Source organism: Coenobita brevimanus, chromosome 65 (assembly GCF_032717465.1).
Source record: "Coenobita brevimanus isolate Jiangsu-jjx chromosome 65, ASM3271746v2, whole genome shotgun sequence".
In the NCBI taxonomy this organism is placed as follows: Eukaryota; Metazoa; Arthropoda; class Malacostraca; order Decapoda; family Coenobitidae; genus Coenobita; species Coenobita brevimanus.
The window spans coordinates 48,549,088-48,566,554 of NC_137018.1; the positions used below are offsets into that span (position 1 = coordinate 48,549,088).

The 17,467-nt window shown below is 41.1% G+C and overlaps 1 protein-coding gene across 1 annotated transcript in view; it reads right to left on the reverse strand.

The window, feature by feature from the left end:
* LOC145405009 (UDP-glucose 4-epimerase-like) overlaps window positions 1–17,208 on the reverse strand; it is a 39,500-nt gene extending 22,292 nt beyond the window's left edge. Inside the window, exon 1 of the mRNA XM_080276509.1 lies at window positions 17,181–17,208. Within this exon, the coding sequence (XP_080132635.1) occupies window positions 17,181–17,208 (28 nt within the window). The remainder of the gene's footprint in view (window positions 1–17,180) is intronic.
* Between the last annotated feature and the right edge of the window lie 259 nt (window positions 17,209–17,467).

Consider the following 17,467-nt stretch of genomic DNA (forward strand, 5'->3'; position numbering starts at 1 on the left):
CCTAACTAAGGTCAGATTTTCGTCACATTTATATAATAATTTCACATAGTACAATGGCAGAATGTGCATCTTTTATGTTGCTTCGTGAATAGCTCTGTAATGTTAATCTGTTACAGCTCTAAACTCATGGTGGAGAAACGGTAATTTTAGGCCAAGGTAGAGGAAAAAGAATATTCTGTAATCGAATTATATAAGATAATATTCCCAGAGGATGAGGAAACGGTGTCGTGGTGTTAGTAGAGGTAGCATCATAGATGGAATTCGGGGCAGTAGTGTTAGTTTTATAGGTGGGCCCATTTTCAGATAATGTGAACCACTCTTTAGATTAACAATGTGGCAGTTGTGTGGGGTATACGGGGCTTACGATGTTACACTGTGAACTTATAAAAGATTTTAGAGGTACATGTAAGAAGTACTGCGCATCTACACGTAAATATTTACTATCTCATTGATACCCAGGGTTGCTGCGGGTGAAGTGTTTTTGGAAAGATGCTTGGCGTACCGCCTTTCGCCTCTACTCTCATAGTCGCGAATCTCATAGGTCCTAATCCCGGGGTTCCTCCCTTTATTAACGCTTGTAAAGACCTAATTTGGGTCATCCCACTGGATCTTGGTTCTCAGTATATATATATATATATATATATATATATATATATATATATATATATATATATATATATATATATATATATATATATGCTGTGCATATATACACAGAGTGATGCACAGGGGGAAAAATATTCAAATATTTTTAGAACCAACGAAGAAGAGTTAACAACACTAAAAGTATAACATATACAAAGACCCAAGTGTCAGCACTGGTGGGGAGATTGCAAAACACGACGACATCCAACGGTGTGTTTGAAATAATGGCACGAAATGATGAGAGGCTGTTGTATATATGCTGCCGGTGAGGAAAAGGAGGAAAACAAAACAAACCTTTGAGCTGGGCGCGATTGAGTCTGACTCAGTAGTATTAGTAGTTGCAGTAGTTACAACCGCAGGCTCATCTGAAACTTGAACCCAGTAGACTGCAGGTTGAAGTTGCCCGTTTCCAGTAGTTCACCATTTTCCTTTGGGGGGGATGGGAAGGAAGATAAGTGACGTATGTAAGAACTGGGCTGTAGATCCTCCTCCCGGCGCTATCGGTACCACCACACGAAGGCGTCCCTCCAGCACCAGAGACAGGAAACAGCATGGGAATAGCTTAGAGAAGGTGGCCAAAGGATATCTGAATGAATGAGCACTGGTAAAAAAAAAAAAAAAAAAAAAGTGTACCTTGCACATAACACCTAACGACAACTGTGGTATAGGAAGTGTTAGTGGTAAAATTCTAGGGAAAGAAATTGCCATGTTTCAAGATCGTTGCTGGAAAATGCGTCATCGGTCTGAAGGTGTTTAATTCCGGGAAGGCCTTTTATTTATTTATTTATTTTTTTTTTAAAGGAAGAAGCTCAGTCGATACGGATTTATGACTGTAGTTTATGTATTGTTACGTTAGTGTTATTGATGTTGACCATGAAAAAAATATGCATGTGAGAGAGAGAGAGAGAGAGAGAGAGTGGGGGGAAGGGGGAGGGAGGGAGACTAATTATATACTCCCTGGATCCTGTATAGTTCTCTGTGCTCAAGTTCATGACCGTTTCACTGCCTGGCTGTGGTTTGTGGTGTAGGCGCGAGTGACAGGTGGGAGAGAGAGAGAGAGAGAGAGAGAGAGAGAGAGGTTGGCAACATAGAAGAGGATGAGAAACTGTACGGTAATGCGCAAAATAAATGGCAAAAGAAGAGGTATTAGGAAATCTCTCGAGCCACATCAAAACACGCCCTATGCCTGCCATCTCACTCGTCAGCGTACACACCATCTGCCAGAAAAAAAAGAAAAAAAAAAAAGAAAGAAAAAAGGGCGAATCCGAAATAGTTAACTAGTAGAAATATAACGCTAGACTGCCTATAGATTTTTCGGTAACGACTGTTCTGGCATCTGATTCCAGTGTTCCCATTTGTGAATATTAAAGCCATTTTTTCCCTGCCTTTGTTTTACTTCTGTTACCGTTCATCCTGCTGCTTCTTGTTGAAATATCAGTCTCTATATTTCAAATACTTTTTTACGAATGACGTTGGTGACTTGTTAGGCTTGAGAAATTTAAATATTTGAAATATTTCTCAAAATCTGCGCATTTCGGGCAGGAAGTTTTTACTTTCTGTTGTCATTATTCGTTGGGCAGAGGTCGCAGTAATGGGATCATTTCAGTTTTTTGTTTTTCTGTAACCTGTTCATTTTATCTATGCCATTAATTGATTTGCAACGAAAAGTTCTCTCTGGGTTGAATGAAGTCGTCTTATGGTAGCTGAAATGAACTCAAGTGTGGAGAGCTCTTATATAATCCTTGCTACGGGAAGTCCTCCCAGGGAAAATACAATCGTCTTGTCAAGGGAATAATAAAATAATAAAGACGTCATCATACTGAAAGGCAGGATGGATGGATTTAAACCAATGGTTTAAACCAAGTGGTTTACATCATGTTTTTTATAAACCGATTTTTAAAAAAATTGTCTTTATTTTTTAAACTTTGAATACGATTCAGGGAATTTCAAGGTAATGTAACATCATATTCATTGTTACATAATGTTTATTGTATGAAATATTGCAAGAATTGTTAGACAAAGGAAAGTTTTGTTAACATTTTAGCAAAGGGATGACGGATATTCTTATAACTGTATTGTATTTTATTATTACAGATATTTAATGATCAAAACTGGTTACTGGTATTGCAAAATATTAGATTTTATCCAGCATCTGTCTCTGTTAAAGATGTAGAGTTCTTAATTTCAAATTTACCGGTAGGTCTTGATACCCACTACTGTACTTCATAATCTAATGATGGAAAAAGACGTATCTCAAAATTGGGGAAAAACAACAAACTTTAAAACAAGATTATTTATGCCCATTATTTGCACATAATGCAGTTGTGGAACTGGTGCAGGTTCTTAACTTACAAACTTAATTGAAAATGCCAAAAATCATTTACCGATATTAATCTAAATAGAAAAAATATACACAAATATTTCTTTTAAAAAATAGTATTCCTTGCCAAGAAGAAATAACTCAACCACTTTACTTCAGTGTTCTCGATAATATAAGTTAATCACCTTTTTAATGTTTGTTATTTAGAAGGCCGATAGAGCATATAGTATTCATTATCACAAATGTATTTATTCCATGGCAAAATATTTTCACGTGTACATCTTTTCAGCTTTTATTAATAATTAACATAATCACAGTGATAATCTTATGCCAGTAAATTATTAATTACTTTGTCTCAAGAGAAGCAATAAATTTGTGTCTTGGCTTTCCATAAAAAGTAAATTAACCACTGTTTTTACATTCTTATTTCTTATGAGTCAGAACCTACTCTGTGCAGGCCCCACTATCACAGTTTTTAGTAGTTTAGTTATAATGATCATATTCTTCATCCATTTCTACATCTTTGTTCAGTACTTTAAGACGAGCGTCCAGGCACATTGAACAAATCTTCAAGTTACAGCAAGATGGGCAGGAGGCAGCACCAGGATTGCTCAGTCTAGCCTTCTTGTTTTAACCAGTTTTCAACAGGATCAATACAGAGTTTGCTTGTCGCAGTATTTGAAATATTTTTTTTAAATGAGTCTGAGTCTTGTAAATCACTATTGTGATAATATATATATATATATATATATATATATATATATATATATATATATATATATATATATATATATATATATATATATATGCAGTATATCTATCTGTCTGTCTATCTATGTACATAACATGCACAGTCAACGTGATTAATGCGGGGAAAGACATTAAAACCTAACAAAGCATTAAAACATTTTTTTTTTTAATAAAAAAAAACATGGTATTTGGTTTTATGAAAAAAACGTTCTTTTTTTTTTCCCCCATCCTGCTGCAAGGACTGGTGTACAAGGGCTAGTATTGCTGCAATAATCCTGATGTGGTCTAACTTGTAACACATAAACTTTCAGGATAATAAAGTAGGTTTTGTGGTCGAAGTTCTGTACAATATAATAAAGTAGGTTTTGTGGTCGAAGTTCTGTACAATATTTCGTAGCGTTCCAATCACCCCTCCACTACGATGACAGGCATTTTTTATTCTTGTTATCTCCAGACGATTTTACTCTGATTCGGAGATAATTTTTGACCAAGAGGAAGTAGACATAACCGTCATTAACTTCTTCAGTGCAAGCGACTCCTTCCAGTGGTAGAGAAACTTGTCAGGCAGTAGAAACAGTACACTAGAAAAGATTATTATTATTATTATTATTATTATTATTTATTTTTTTATCAATCTGGCTACCCACAAACTGATTTATTGTACTTAGGAGAGACCCCCTTCTGTGACCTGACCCTTGTGTTGTTGCTACTGCCTCCACACCATTGTATTTAATAAAGATATGGCCTCTTAGTGCCATGGTTAGCCTTATTGATGGCCGATGTGGACTGGTATAGACTTATTTAGCTATATTACTGATGACAACACCTAGATCCATAACATAACATAGCCTCACAGCATACCAGCGACATAGCAACTGGACAGCATAACATAGCATAATTACGTAACATACCCTGACCTAAAATAACTTAAAATAAACTAACCTAATCTAACTTACCCAAACCTAACACAAAATAGCCTAACCAAATTTCACCTTAACCTAACTTGCCATAATCAAGAGTTATCGCGCGTTGCTCTTCAGTGTTAAAAAATAATATGATGTTTTACTGATAAATAATTCCTGTCCTTTTATCTTTTACTTCCTTCAGTGCTGAATTAAATATGCCTTAGGGGTGAAGGTTTGAGAGAGAGAGGGGGGGGGGAGAAGTTACCAGAATTTGTAAGTTATGGTATCAGAGAGAGAGAGAGAGAGAGAGAGAGGTTATCAAAGAGAGGGTGATGGGAATATTGGACAGTGGTTTGGTAGTTGACAGCAGGTGTAATTGCTTGTTAGAGAGAGAGAGAGAGAGAGAGAATGTATGCAAAGTATATGCAGTGTGTGTGTGTGTGTGTGTGTGTGTGTGTGTGTGTGTGTGTGTGTGTGTGTGTGTGTGTGTCTGTGCTTTGAAATGACCTGACTTTGATTCGTCATGAGAGAGAGAGAGAGAGGGAACTGTGTGTGTGTGTGTGTGTGTGTGTGTGTGTGTGTGTGTGTGTGTGCTTTGAAATGACCTGACTTTGATTCGTCATGAGAGAGAGAGAGGGAACTGTGTGTGTGTGTGTGTGTGTGTGTGTGTGTGTGTGTGTGTGTGTGTGTGTGTGTGTGTGTGTACACATTGAAATAACCTGTCTGCTACTGTTTTGATGTCATGACAGGTGGTGCGAGAGAGAGAGGGAGAGAGAGTGGAAAACGGCTATGTGTATGTGTGTGTGTGTGTGTGTGCAGTTTGATATGGTCTTCATGTGCGTGTATCCAATGTACGTACCATGACTTGACAGACGGACAGACAGGCTGACGGAGAGTTAGTGTTTGGTATGATGTTCTGTTTGTATGTATGTGTGCGCAGAGAGAGAGAGAGAGAGAGAGAGAGAGGGAGAGAGAGAGAGAGGTCAATAAAAGGAGGAAGGGGGAACGAAAGACAAGGGGGTGAGGGAAGGAAGTAAAGGAGAAAGAAAACGAGAGAGAGGGAGGGAGAGAGAGAATGGAAGGAAAAAGGAAGGAAGGAAAGAGGGGAGAGGAAGTATGGGAGGAAGGAGGTGGGGAGGGAAGGAGGGACACAAATTGCTCCTGAACAAGGGCAGGAGGGAAACTGATGGAGAGAGAGAGAGGGAGAGGGAGGGAGGGAGGGGGGGTAGTTATGAGACAGAATCGGGAACAATCAAATAAATAGATGGGGGAGGAAATTGGGGGAGGGAGGCGGGGGCGGGAAAAAATTGGGAAGGGAAAATGAAGTTCGCCTAATGGAGAGAGAGAGAGAGAGAGAGAGTAATGGAAATAAAGAAGAGGTAGAGGGAGAAGGAGAGAATAAAGAAAAGAGATAGTGAGAGAAAAGAGGGAAAAAGGGAAAGAGAGGGAGTCAACGAAGGAAGTAAAGAAGTGGAATGTGAATGAAGGAAGCAGGAAGGAAGGAAAGAAGAAAGGAACGAAGGAAGGAAGGAAAGAAGAAAGAAACGAAGGAATTTACATGTATGAAGAGTTTGGATCTCGGGAAGGAAGGAAAGACTCAGAGAAAGAAAGAAAGAAGGAAGGAAGGAAGCAGAGAGAAGGGTAGGAAAATAATAAGAGAGGGGAAGGAAGGAAAGAAGGAGAGAGTGATGGACTGAATAATGTTTGTAATGCCAGGGAGGGATGGAGGGAAGGAGGAGGGAGGGAGAAGATGGAAAAGAGGAGGAAGGAAGAACAGGAGGGAGAAAGGAAAGAGGTAGGAGAGGAGGTAAAAGGGGGTAAGGAGAAAAGGAAAACGAGATGAGCGAGAAGGAAGAAAAAAAACCTGAACGGAGGAAAGAAAAATAAAAAGGAGGAAGGGAGGGAAAAAGGAAGGAAGTTGTGTGTGTGTGTGTGTGAGAGAGAGAGAGAGAGAGAGAGAGAGAGAAAAGGGGGGGGACGAGAAGGGGAAAAATGAGTGTATCTAAGTTCATCTAACAGTAATACGGTGCACTTATGAGAGAGAGAGAGAGAGAGAGAGAGAGAGAGAGAGTGATGGGTAGGAAAAGACTAGAGATAATGAACGAGGGCAGAGTAAAGAAAAAAAAAGGTGAGAGTGAGAAGCAAAGAGAGGAAAAGAAGAAAACAGCTAAAAGAAACAGAAGGGAGGAAAAAAAAGAGCTAGGAGGGGAGAGAGAGGGAAAGAGAGGAGGAGGAGAGACAGAGGGGAGAGCAGGAGGGAAGGAAAGAAGAAAAAGAATAAAAGAAGGAAGGAAGAAAGAAGAAGGAGACTGGTTAATGTAAAAAAAGGGAGAAAGACGGGAGGTAAGGGAGAGAGAAAGAGTAAGAAAGTAGGAAGGAAGGAAGGAAAGGGAAAGGGAGGGAAGGAATGAGAGAAGGTAAAGAAGGAAGAAATGAAGAGAGTGAGAGTAGGAAGTATGGTGAGAGGAGGAGGGTTGGAGGGGAGAGGAAAGAGGAAGAAGGGTGAGAGAAAAGAGGGTCATAGAGGGAAGTATGGAGGGAAGGGGGGGAAGGGAGGGAAGGATATATGAGGGAGAGGGAGGGAAGGAGTGACGCAAATTGCTCCTGAACAAGGGTAGAAGGGAAATTGATGGAGAGAGAGAGAGAGAGAGAGAGAGCGAGGGGGGGGGATTCTGACCCCTTCCTGTATGAGGCCTTCCCTGTGCTGAATAAAATCGTCCGTTGTAAGCAAGACAGTAATAAACATCGTACTGAATGGGTAAGAATGTTAGTCCGTTGGGTTTAGAGCTTCACTTACAGGAAGAAGGGTCAGGCAATAGATAAGTAGATAGACAAAGAGGCAACGTGATTGGTGTATTACTGCTAGACAATACGAGTAGATGTAAAGATTGTGTGTTTTGTCTGTGTTTTCTGTATCTGTTTGTCATGTGTGTGTGTGTGTGTGTGTGTGTGTGTGTGTGTGTGTGTGTGTGTGTGTGTGTGTGTGTGAATATTTACAGTCATACATACTCACACCCCATGCTTTATCTGTAGTTCCCTCTTATACATACACACGCAAACGAAGTACTGTGCGTACGTCTAAATATATATATATATATATATATATATATATATATATATATATATATAATATACACACACGCACATACGCAAGTATGTACACACACACACACACGCACATACGCAAGTATGTACACACACACACACACACACACACACACACACACACACCTCTCTCTCTCTCTCTCTCTCTGTCTCTCTCATCCGCATGCAAAAAACTTCCATATGATGCCTTGAAATTAAGCCATTACTTAAAATTAGCTTTCCCTGACCTAATATGACCCTTTATGGGTTCCCAGGGGTCAAATTCACTCCTCTAACATCCCCCAGCCCACCAGCGCTTCAAATCCAGTCTGGCGGTTCAGGCCGTTAAGTTTGATTTTGAATCGTCCAATCAGCGGCCGAGTTTATAGAATCCCGGCAATATTTGAATTTTCCGTTAACTTTTACTGTTGTCCCTGAGCTTTGGATGAGATGGAGGCGGTTGTTTATATAGATAGATAGATATAAACGGAGACTGAGTGATATTTAGATGAATGAATGGATATAGATAGATGGAAAAAGTGGGGGAGTGTGAGGATAAATTGTTTACTTAATACAAAGAATGATAACGAGAGCCATCGAAATTCGTCCCTTCCGAGGAAAATTGAACGGAGAGGAAGCCAGATTCAAAATATGTTCTTTTTGAAATGCCTAGACAATGTGCGTGTGAAAGACTGGAGATGATAAGCTGTTGGAAGGAAAGACAGAGAGAATCAGAGAATGACAGGTAGAGATACTAAAAAATGTATGTAGATAAGTAGATATAGATTGACTGATTATGTAAGGACACGTTAGCGCCTCATTAGGTAGATAGAGATAGATCTAATGTGAATCCACTAGTCCTGTATGAGGCAGCCCTAGCGTGTATTCAGTATGGACGGTGGGTGTTAGCGCCGAAGTGGTGACATGTGGAGGTGTGTGGCATATAGGAGGACTGCTGGGCTCCAAGGAATGGGTGTGTGCCTAGAGTCGAACACATTATTAAAAAAAAGAAAAAAGAAAAAAAAAAAGACCCATCCACCAGCTGACTTACCAACTGACCTACCTGTCTTCCTATCTACCTTTCTACTTACCTACCTACCTACCTGCTCACTTGACTACCTACTCGCTTGCCTGCCTCCCGACCGACCAACTGACTTATATACCCACTCACCCAACTACCTACCTACCAACCCTCCTACCTACCTACCTACCCAGTTGGCTACATACACACATACCTACCTACCTACGTACATAGATACATACATACACACAGTCTACATACATAAACGAGTATACATTATGCTTACGATATGTAACTATGACGCTTCCTGTCTACCTCTGTACCTGTCTGCCTACCTGCCTGCCCACCTACCTACCTACCTACCTTTCATCCCCTCCACTCACCATCCTACCTACCTACCTACCAGCCAACCCACCTGCCCGCCTACCAATCCACCCACCTACCTACCTGCCTACCAAGCCACCTACGCAGCGAGAGAGAGGAGGTTCACAGAGAATAGGCAATGAGCAGGGATCACACACACACACACACACACACACACACACACACACACACACACACACACACACACACACACACACCTCAAAATAAGTCAGAAAAATGAATTAATAAGGGAGTTACAAAAATAGTGTAAATAGTAAGTGTCCATGCATTCATTCTTCCCTTCATTCTTTCCTTCATTTTTCAGTTACTCATTACACTCCTTTATTTATATATTTATTTAATTATTCATTCCCATATTACTTGTACTTTACTCATTCATTGTTCTGTAGTTATTCATTCGTTTATTAATTCTTTCGCTTGTCAGTTCCTTCCTTCCTTCATTCATTCATTCATTTAGCTGTAGAGTCATTTATTCTCATTCACCTACTCATTCAGTCGTTCAGTAAATCATTCCATTCATTCATTCATTTTTTCGTTAATCGGTGCACTTATTTTACAATTCATTCGCTTCATTCACTCATCTATTCATTCCTCCATCCATTCATTCATTCAGTTATTCATTCATTCATTCATTTTTTCCGTCCTTTCATTCATTCATTTTTTTCCACCCATCCATTCCTCACTCATTCATTCATTCATGCATTCGTTTCTTCATTCCTCCATTCACCCATTCATTCATCAGTTCATTCATTTATTTATCCATCTATTCATTCATTCATGCATTTATTCGTTTCCTACATACTTTCATTTACATACATCATCCTTCTTTCCTTCCCTTCCTTCCTTCCCTCCTTCCTTCCCTCCTTCCTTCCCTCCTTCCTTCCTTCCTTCCTTCCCTCCTGCCTTCCTTCCTTCTCCTACCATCCCTCATTTTCGGGATGGAGGAGGGGGAGGAGAGGAGGGAGGATGCTTAAAGATGAGTGGTAGGAGAGAGAGAGAGAGAGAGAGAGAGAGAGAGAGAGAGAGAGAGAAGTGATGTAGGACAGAAAACCATGTATTCAGATATTTTGAGAGAGAGAGAGAGAGAGAGAGAGAGAGAGAGAGAGAGAGAGAGGGAGGGAGAGAGAAAAAGATGATGTGATGTAGGACAGAAAACCTTGCATTCAGAAATTGTGTGTGTGTGTGTGTGTGAGAGAGAGAGAGAGAGAGAGAGAGACATTATTACCGGTCCTCTTCTGCATAATCTCTCCCTCTTCCACCCTACCCCCTCCCTGCTTCCCTCCTTCCCCTCCTTCCTCCTTCCTTGTCTCCCCCTCCTTCCTCCTTCCTTCTCTCCCCCTCCTTCCTCCTTCCTTCTCTCCCCCTCCTTCCTCCTTCCTTCTCTCCCCCTCCTTCCTTCCCTTCCCTTCCTTCCTTCCTTCCTTCCTTCCTTCCTTCCCTCCCTCCCTCCCTTCCTTCCTTCCTTCTACATACTTTCTCTCTCCCTCCCTCGTTACCCTTCCCCCCTTGCTTCCATCCTTCTGAATTCTTCTCTCGCTTCCTTCTTTCTTTCCTTCCTTCCTTCCTTCATTCATTCATTCATTTCTTTAAATCCTTCCTCTTTTCCATCCATCCCTCCTTTTTTCATTACTTCCTTCCAGTTTCCTAATGTCCTTCTGTCACAAACTATCTCTTCCTCTTTCCTTCCCTTCCTCCTTCTTTATTTCTCCTCCCTCTCACTTTTTCTCCTTCCTTCCACTGTCCTACCCACCTTTCCCTCCTTCCTTCCTCCAACTTTCTTCCTTTCTTCCTCTACTTCGCTCCCATGCACTCCCTCCCTTACTTCTCTCCTCCTCCTTCCTTTTCTTTCTTCCCCTTTCCGTCCTTTCTCCACACCCTCCTTCTCCCAGTCCTCCCCCTGTCCTCTCTTCTCTCCTCCTCCTCTCCCTTCCCCCCTTTCTTCCCTTCATGACTCCCTCCTTTCTTCTATCCTCCCACGCGCTCCCTCCCCCCTCTCTCTCTCACACGCACTCTCCTTCCCCTCCCTTTCTCCTCCCCCCTCATTCTCTCCTTCCTCCTTATTCCCTCCCCTCCCCTCCTCTCCCCTCCCACGCACTCCCTCTCTCCTCCCCCTCCCTTCCTCCTCTCTCATCTCACCTTTATCTTTTCTCCTTTATCTTCTCTCCCTCTTCAAACCCTCCCTCTCTCCTTTACACCCTTATTTCCTCTCATCCATCCTCCCAACCTCTCCTCCTCCTCCTCCTCCTCCTTTTCCTCCTCCTCCTCCTCCTCCTCCTCCTTTCTTCCCTCACTCCCTCTCACCGCTTCTCCCTTCCCCCCTTCCCGCCCTTTCCTTCTTCTTCATGTTTTTCTTCCCTCCATCATACCATCATCTCCCCTCCCTCCCTCCTTCACAGGCCTCTTTCTCCTTCACACTCTCCCTCCCTCCTTCACACCCACTTCCCCCCCTCTTTCTTCCCCCCTCCTCTCTCCCTCTCCTTCACACCTCCCTCACTCCCTCCCTCCCTCCTTCTCTCCCTCCTGTATTAATCTCAAATATTGACACTAGGGAAATGTCCTTTCTTGTCTCCCTTCTTCCCTCCTTCTTTCCTTCATCCTCCTTCGTTCGCTCATTTATTCATTTTTTGTCTCCTTCATTCGTTCTTACATGTCATTCACTTCTTCATCTGCCAGCCTTTCATTCATTCATTCATTCGCCATTTTGTTTTTCATTTTTTTTCTTGATTGCTTTTCGTCTTCCTCTACCTTTTTATTTCATTCTTCCTTTTTCTCCCTCCTTTCCTCTTCTTTCCACCTTCCTTTCCTCTCCTTTCATCCTCTCCCTTCTATTCAATCTTCCTTCCATTTCCCTTCCATCTTTCCTTATTTCATTCCTTCCTACACATCCTCATTTAAAAATTATTCCTTTCCTTCCTGTTTATTCTTCCTTCCTTCTTTCATTCACATCTAATCCTTCCTTTCATTCATTCCTGTTTTACTCTCCCTTTCTTTCATTCCTTTATTCATCCTTCCTTCTTCTTCCTATATTGCCGTTCTGTTCTTCCTACTTCCTTCAGTCATTCCATTTTCATTTTACCTTCCTTGTTCCGTCATTTCTTCCACATTCCATCCTTCCCTCCTTGCTTCTATATTCCTTCCTTCCATCCTTCCATATTCTTCCTTTCCATTCTTCCTTCCTCGTTCCTTTCTTCTTCCCCTTTTCTTCCCAGCCTCTTCTATCTTATCTTCAATCTCTCGTTTTCTTCTCTCTGCACCCCACTTCTTCATCTTCCGCCTTTACTTCCATCCTCCCTTCGTTCGTTTATCCATCCACCTACCCTTCATCCATCCATCCATCCACCCATCCATCCATCCGTCCATCCACCAATCAATCCTTCCATCTCTCTCTCCATCCATCCTTTATCGTAATAACTGTTTCTTCAATCACTCCTCGTCATTTGTCTTCATTACTTAACCTCTTTCACGCTAAATGAATACACAAACTTGAGTGAAACTTCGAGGAAATATCACTCATAACTTGAAGTCCCCCATAAAGTTTCGAAACAGATTGGACACCAAGTTAGGGGCATGGAGGTCTTTAAGTACAATATTTAGGGCACTTTGCATAACTAACCCCTTCAGCCCGAGCACCTCTCAGCGGGTTAATTTCTTTCCCTACCTCCAGACGGTTTCATTCAGGTTGGAAAATCGTCTGGGTGTACAGGGGGTGGAGGAAGGCTGTCTCTAACCCCCGCCAATTTTGAAAAAGTCTGGTCTAAGCTAAATCGGATCGTCGGGGATAGCGAGGAAATAATAGCAAGAAAATAACAGCAAGAAAATAATAGCAAGAAGATAATATCAGAATAATAATAGCAACAAAACAATAGCAGAAAAATAATAGCAAGAAAATAACAGCAGAAAAATAATAGCTTGAAAATGGGCAGGAAAATAATAGTAGGAAAATAATAGCAAAAAAATAGTAGCGAGAAAATAAGAGCAGGAAAATACGTCAAATGATAGTAGGAAAATAATAGTAAAAATATATATAGTTGACATTTTCGGGACGGAGATATTAAACATTTCCTGACCAACCAAAAATACAGTATCTCCAAAATTCATGGGTGGGCTGAGATTATAATTTTGAATGAATGTTGGTTTAGTGAAGGGAGGTGTGCGTACAGAATAATAATAATAGTAATAATAATAATAATAATAATAATAATAATAGCAGTAGTAGTAGTACTAGTAGTAGTAGTAGTAATAATAATAATAATAATAATGATAATAATAATAATTGTAAGTCGTAAGGTTTCGTCTCGGCAGCCATATTTATCTGACCTTATACTCCTTTACTCGTAGGCAGATGACCACACCTGACGGATGAGCCTCCTTATAATAATCTGTTCACCTCACCTTGGGCTAAAATTTATATCCCTCCATCTGGAATGTTGAGTTAAAGCAATTCTGTGTGTGTGTGTGTGTGTGTGTGTGTGTGTGTGTGTGTGTGTGTGTGTGTGTGTGTGTGTGTGACTCAGCAGGTTCCGTCAAACTTCAGAGAGAAGAGAGACCTATCACACATCTTTCACATTCTCTCTTTCTTTCTCTCTCTCTCTCTCTCTCTCTCTCTCTCTCTCTCTCTCTCTCTCTCTCTCTCTCTCTCAGTAATACGTCACTCAGATATTTATACAGTATAGTATATTGACTTACTTATAATTGTACAGAGATAAGAGAAGGGAGAACAAAATTACCCACATATTCCCTGGTTGTCATAAGTAAATAAATAAATTCCACCCTTCCCCAAGACTTTATACAGCAAGCAGCCTCGTATCTTTCACAAGCGAGACGGGGATAATATGTTCAGTCACCGTCAATAGCTCCTTCTCGCCGTCTCGAAATCGTGTCGGAACCTAATGATACCTCGCTAAACAAACCTGTAATAATTAAGTCCACTGTACGTCGTTTCGGTGTTTCAGAACCCAAGATATGGAAAAATATCACCCACGGCGACTCTTTACAGTTGTTGTCATAAATCCTGATACACCACGTCGCGATTGGTGACGAAAATGTGAGTGACGAATTTCGAAACCCAGTGATTCGATCGTCGGAGCTCATTGCGCGTTTCAGATTAATATATAAATTTCGTAATTGTGCGTGCAAGATAGAACAATGTTATTATCCGTAACTGTACCTGTGGCTGCTTTTATTATTATTATTATTATTATTATTATTATTATTCCATTTCCCCCTCCGAAGAAAGCAGAATCTGTCAATTTTTCTTTGAGGAAATGTACAGTATATGTGAAGGAAAAGACAATAGTATAAATTAATAAATAAATAAAAGTATATTCAGCGTAGCAGTGCAACAGTTCTGTATAATGGAAACAAACTTGGAAGAAATAAAATGAATTTTTTTTTTCTCTCTCTCTCTCTCTCTCTCTCTCTCTCTCTCTCTCTCTCTCTCATGCATCAGACCAATCACAGGGCTCGAGACATGACGCTCAGGCCTCCACTTTCCCGCCAAATAAGTCGTTCCAAGTATCCGATTTCCACTAAGCAACGCCTTCGGATACGCGCTTTTTAAAGTTCCCGCGGCAATGTTTACGCTTTTTACTTTAATCCTGTTCCAAATTCCTAGTTCATTTTTTGGTTTTTATAATTTTGCTGCTTTTTGGTATATAGTTTTTTTTTTTTTTGTGGGATTGTGAAGGATTTGGGTCCAGTTGGGAAGTCGAAGTCACCGCTAGATGTAAGGTTTCTTGGAGAGGATCCAAGATGGCGCTCAGAAGGGAAAAAAACGCGGGAAACTTTATTGTGATTGGGGAAAAAATTGAGTCAAGTGATGGGGAGGGGAGGGAGGGAAGGGAGGGGAGAGGGTGATGAGATAGGGTGAGAGAGGGGAAGGGGAGAGGTGATAAGTGAGGGGTCAGTATTTGAGAGAGAGAGTCAGTGGTGATGTACTCTCTTTGTCTGTCTGTCTGTCTGTCTGTCTGCCTCTGTCTGTCTGTCTGTCTGTCTCTCTCTCTCTCTCTCTCTTACCATCCTGCCTCCATTCTCCCATGTGTCTTCTACTCTGCTTTGGCTCGCCTGCCCACCTGTGTGAAGTGAGCCCGTTAGTCAGATTTATCATATTGAGGTTTATTACCAAGGAGGCAATGAAATTATGTACAGTTAAATGAGGGATGTATGTGCTTTCAAGTTATCATCATCGTCGCCGTCGTCATTATCTTAAAACTATGGATAGAATGAGGTAAGGTCCAGAAAGCAAGGAATAAGAAAACACGATAGGGGGAGAATTATGAAGAGCATGCTTAGTGTAGTGGGCCAGACATTCATTCAGTTACCATAGAAGGCTACGGAATCCTGTACACACAGAATTCAACCTCAGAATTCCTTGAAGGTGGGATAAACATTGCAACTGGAAATCTATAGGGTCTCTAATGACAACTAAGATCCCCCGTCTTATACTTTATTGTACCGGTATACCTGGGCCAGGCGTTAGTGTGGCATTGTTCAATTGTGCAGAGTTGCTACAAAGTGAGACTTGACTTTAAGAAAATATCTCTGTATCTGTCCGGGTGAGGAAGTGACGTGCTACAATTAATTTTTTTTCCATATTCCTCAGTTTTGGCTGTCTAAATTGGTTGCCCTATATATATATATATATATATATATATATATATATATATATATATATATATATATATATATATATGGTTTAGTAGACTCAGGCCTAAGCTTGCCCATTGGATCCAAAATACAAGGGTGATAGTATGCTTAAAGATGTAGGTATGGAATTCGAATCTTTGAGTGGCACCGTTTATTTTGTCATGTATATAAAGTGAATTGGAACGCACCTGCCACAGTTGGTCTTGTAGATTATGGTTTTTTAGGATCATGTTATTGTGTACTGAATACTTCTGAGTCTTACTGATGCTGGCTTTCACAGTGCCAGAGAAAAAAAACGGACTGTACCGGTTCTTATGGTAATATTGCAGAAAACGTGGCTCGCGAACTTTATCTAAATTTTGAAACCTTAAATCCTCTGCTAAAATTGAAGATACCCTTCCAGAACGGGAAAAATGCATGCACAGTAGATCAGCGTTAAAAATTATCTGATCATTCCCTTAATGTCGATTTGATCGTCTGTCCACGCCCAAAAATTCTTTTATGGGTAAAAGATAATAAAAATTTGCCTTGTCTTTTTTACCCATAATTTTCAGGCATTTTCCGTTGAATTAGTCTGTTTATTGATCCTTTTTTTTTTTTTTTAATTGGTTCGTATATTTTATTGATGTTATTATCCAGGTTCACGTACAGTACATCTAATGAGAACCCCCTCCCCCAGTTGTCGATCTCACTAACCTCTGTTCTCATCTAACCATTTACACTGAGAAGCAAATTTCTCTTTTGTATACCATATTTGCACTGTGAACTAAGTTTGACTTTCCCAGGATGGTTGGTTACCCTTTTTTTTTTTTTTTTTTTTTTCATAAACCAGCTAAAATTATCCTAACAGACTAACAAACAAACCTAATTTGACATAACTCACGAACAAACCTAACCAGATAAATTATCATAACAGACCGAGCAAACTTAACCTGACATTAACTATATCCTAACCCAACCAACTAAACAACATAACCTACTAAACAATCCTAACCCAACCTAAACTGGGCTTTCCTGGATAAGGGAAAGTGCCCACATTAAGTATATCTCAATATACCCAAACGCGTGACATAGACGATAGTATATATTCAAGTCCTTATATATACTGTATACATATTCGCTTAACATAAATGGCCTCCTATGCTAGTTATATGCATCCGCGTGACAGTCGGTACCCTATGGCTAGCCTTATGCTACGTGTGCGTTACGTAGGACGAGAGAATAGCATTCACGATCTATCCGCGCGTGGGGGCAGAGAGGGGGAGGGAGAGTGGTGATCTAGACTTCCTTACGAGACAGGAAGTTGGGCTTATACCTCGTATATCACTTCTATTCACTTCATATGGCCAAAGCAAGAGGGGGGGGGGGAAGGGGCGCGGCACTGATGCTGTCTGTCCCTGTGTAATACTGGGGGGGGGGGTCACACTTGGGGGCGGCCCATGGCCTAGCGCCATGTACTCCGTTCATGAGCCTATTGGTGGGGAGTTCACTATTCCACACGGGGAGGTAACACTGAGGGGGGAAGACACTGGGGCGAGGGGGCGGGTCCACTGGGGTACGGGCTTCCCAGATACTAGGCGACAAACAACCTCAGAGTCTTTTACTCACGGAACAGGCGGAGAGGAGTGCTTGGGTCACGGGCGGCAGGAGGCCCTGCGCCAGGAACCGCAGGTGGTGGCTGGGCATTGGGGGTGGGCTGTCCGAAGTGTATTC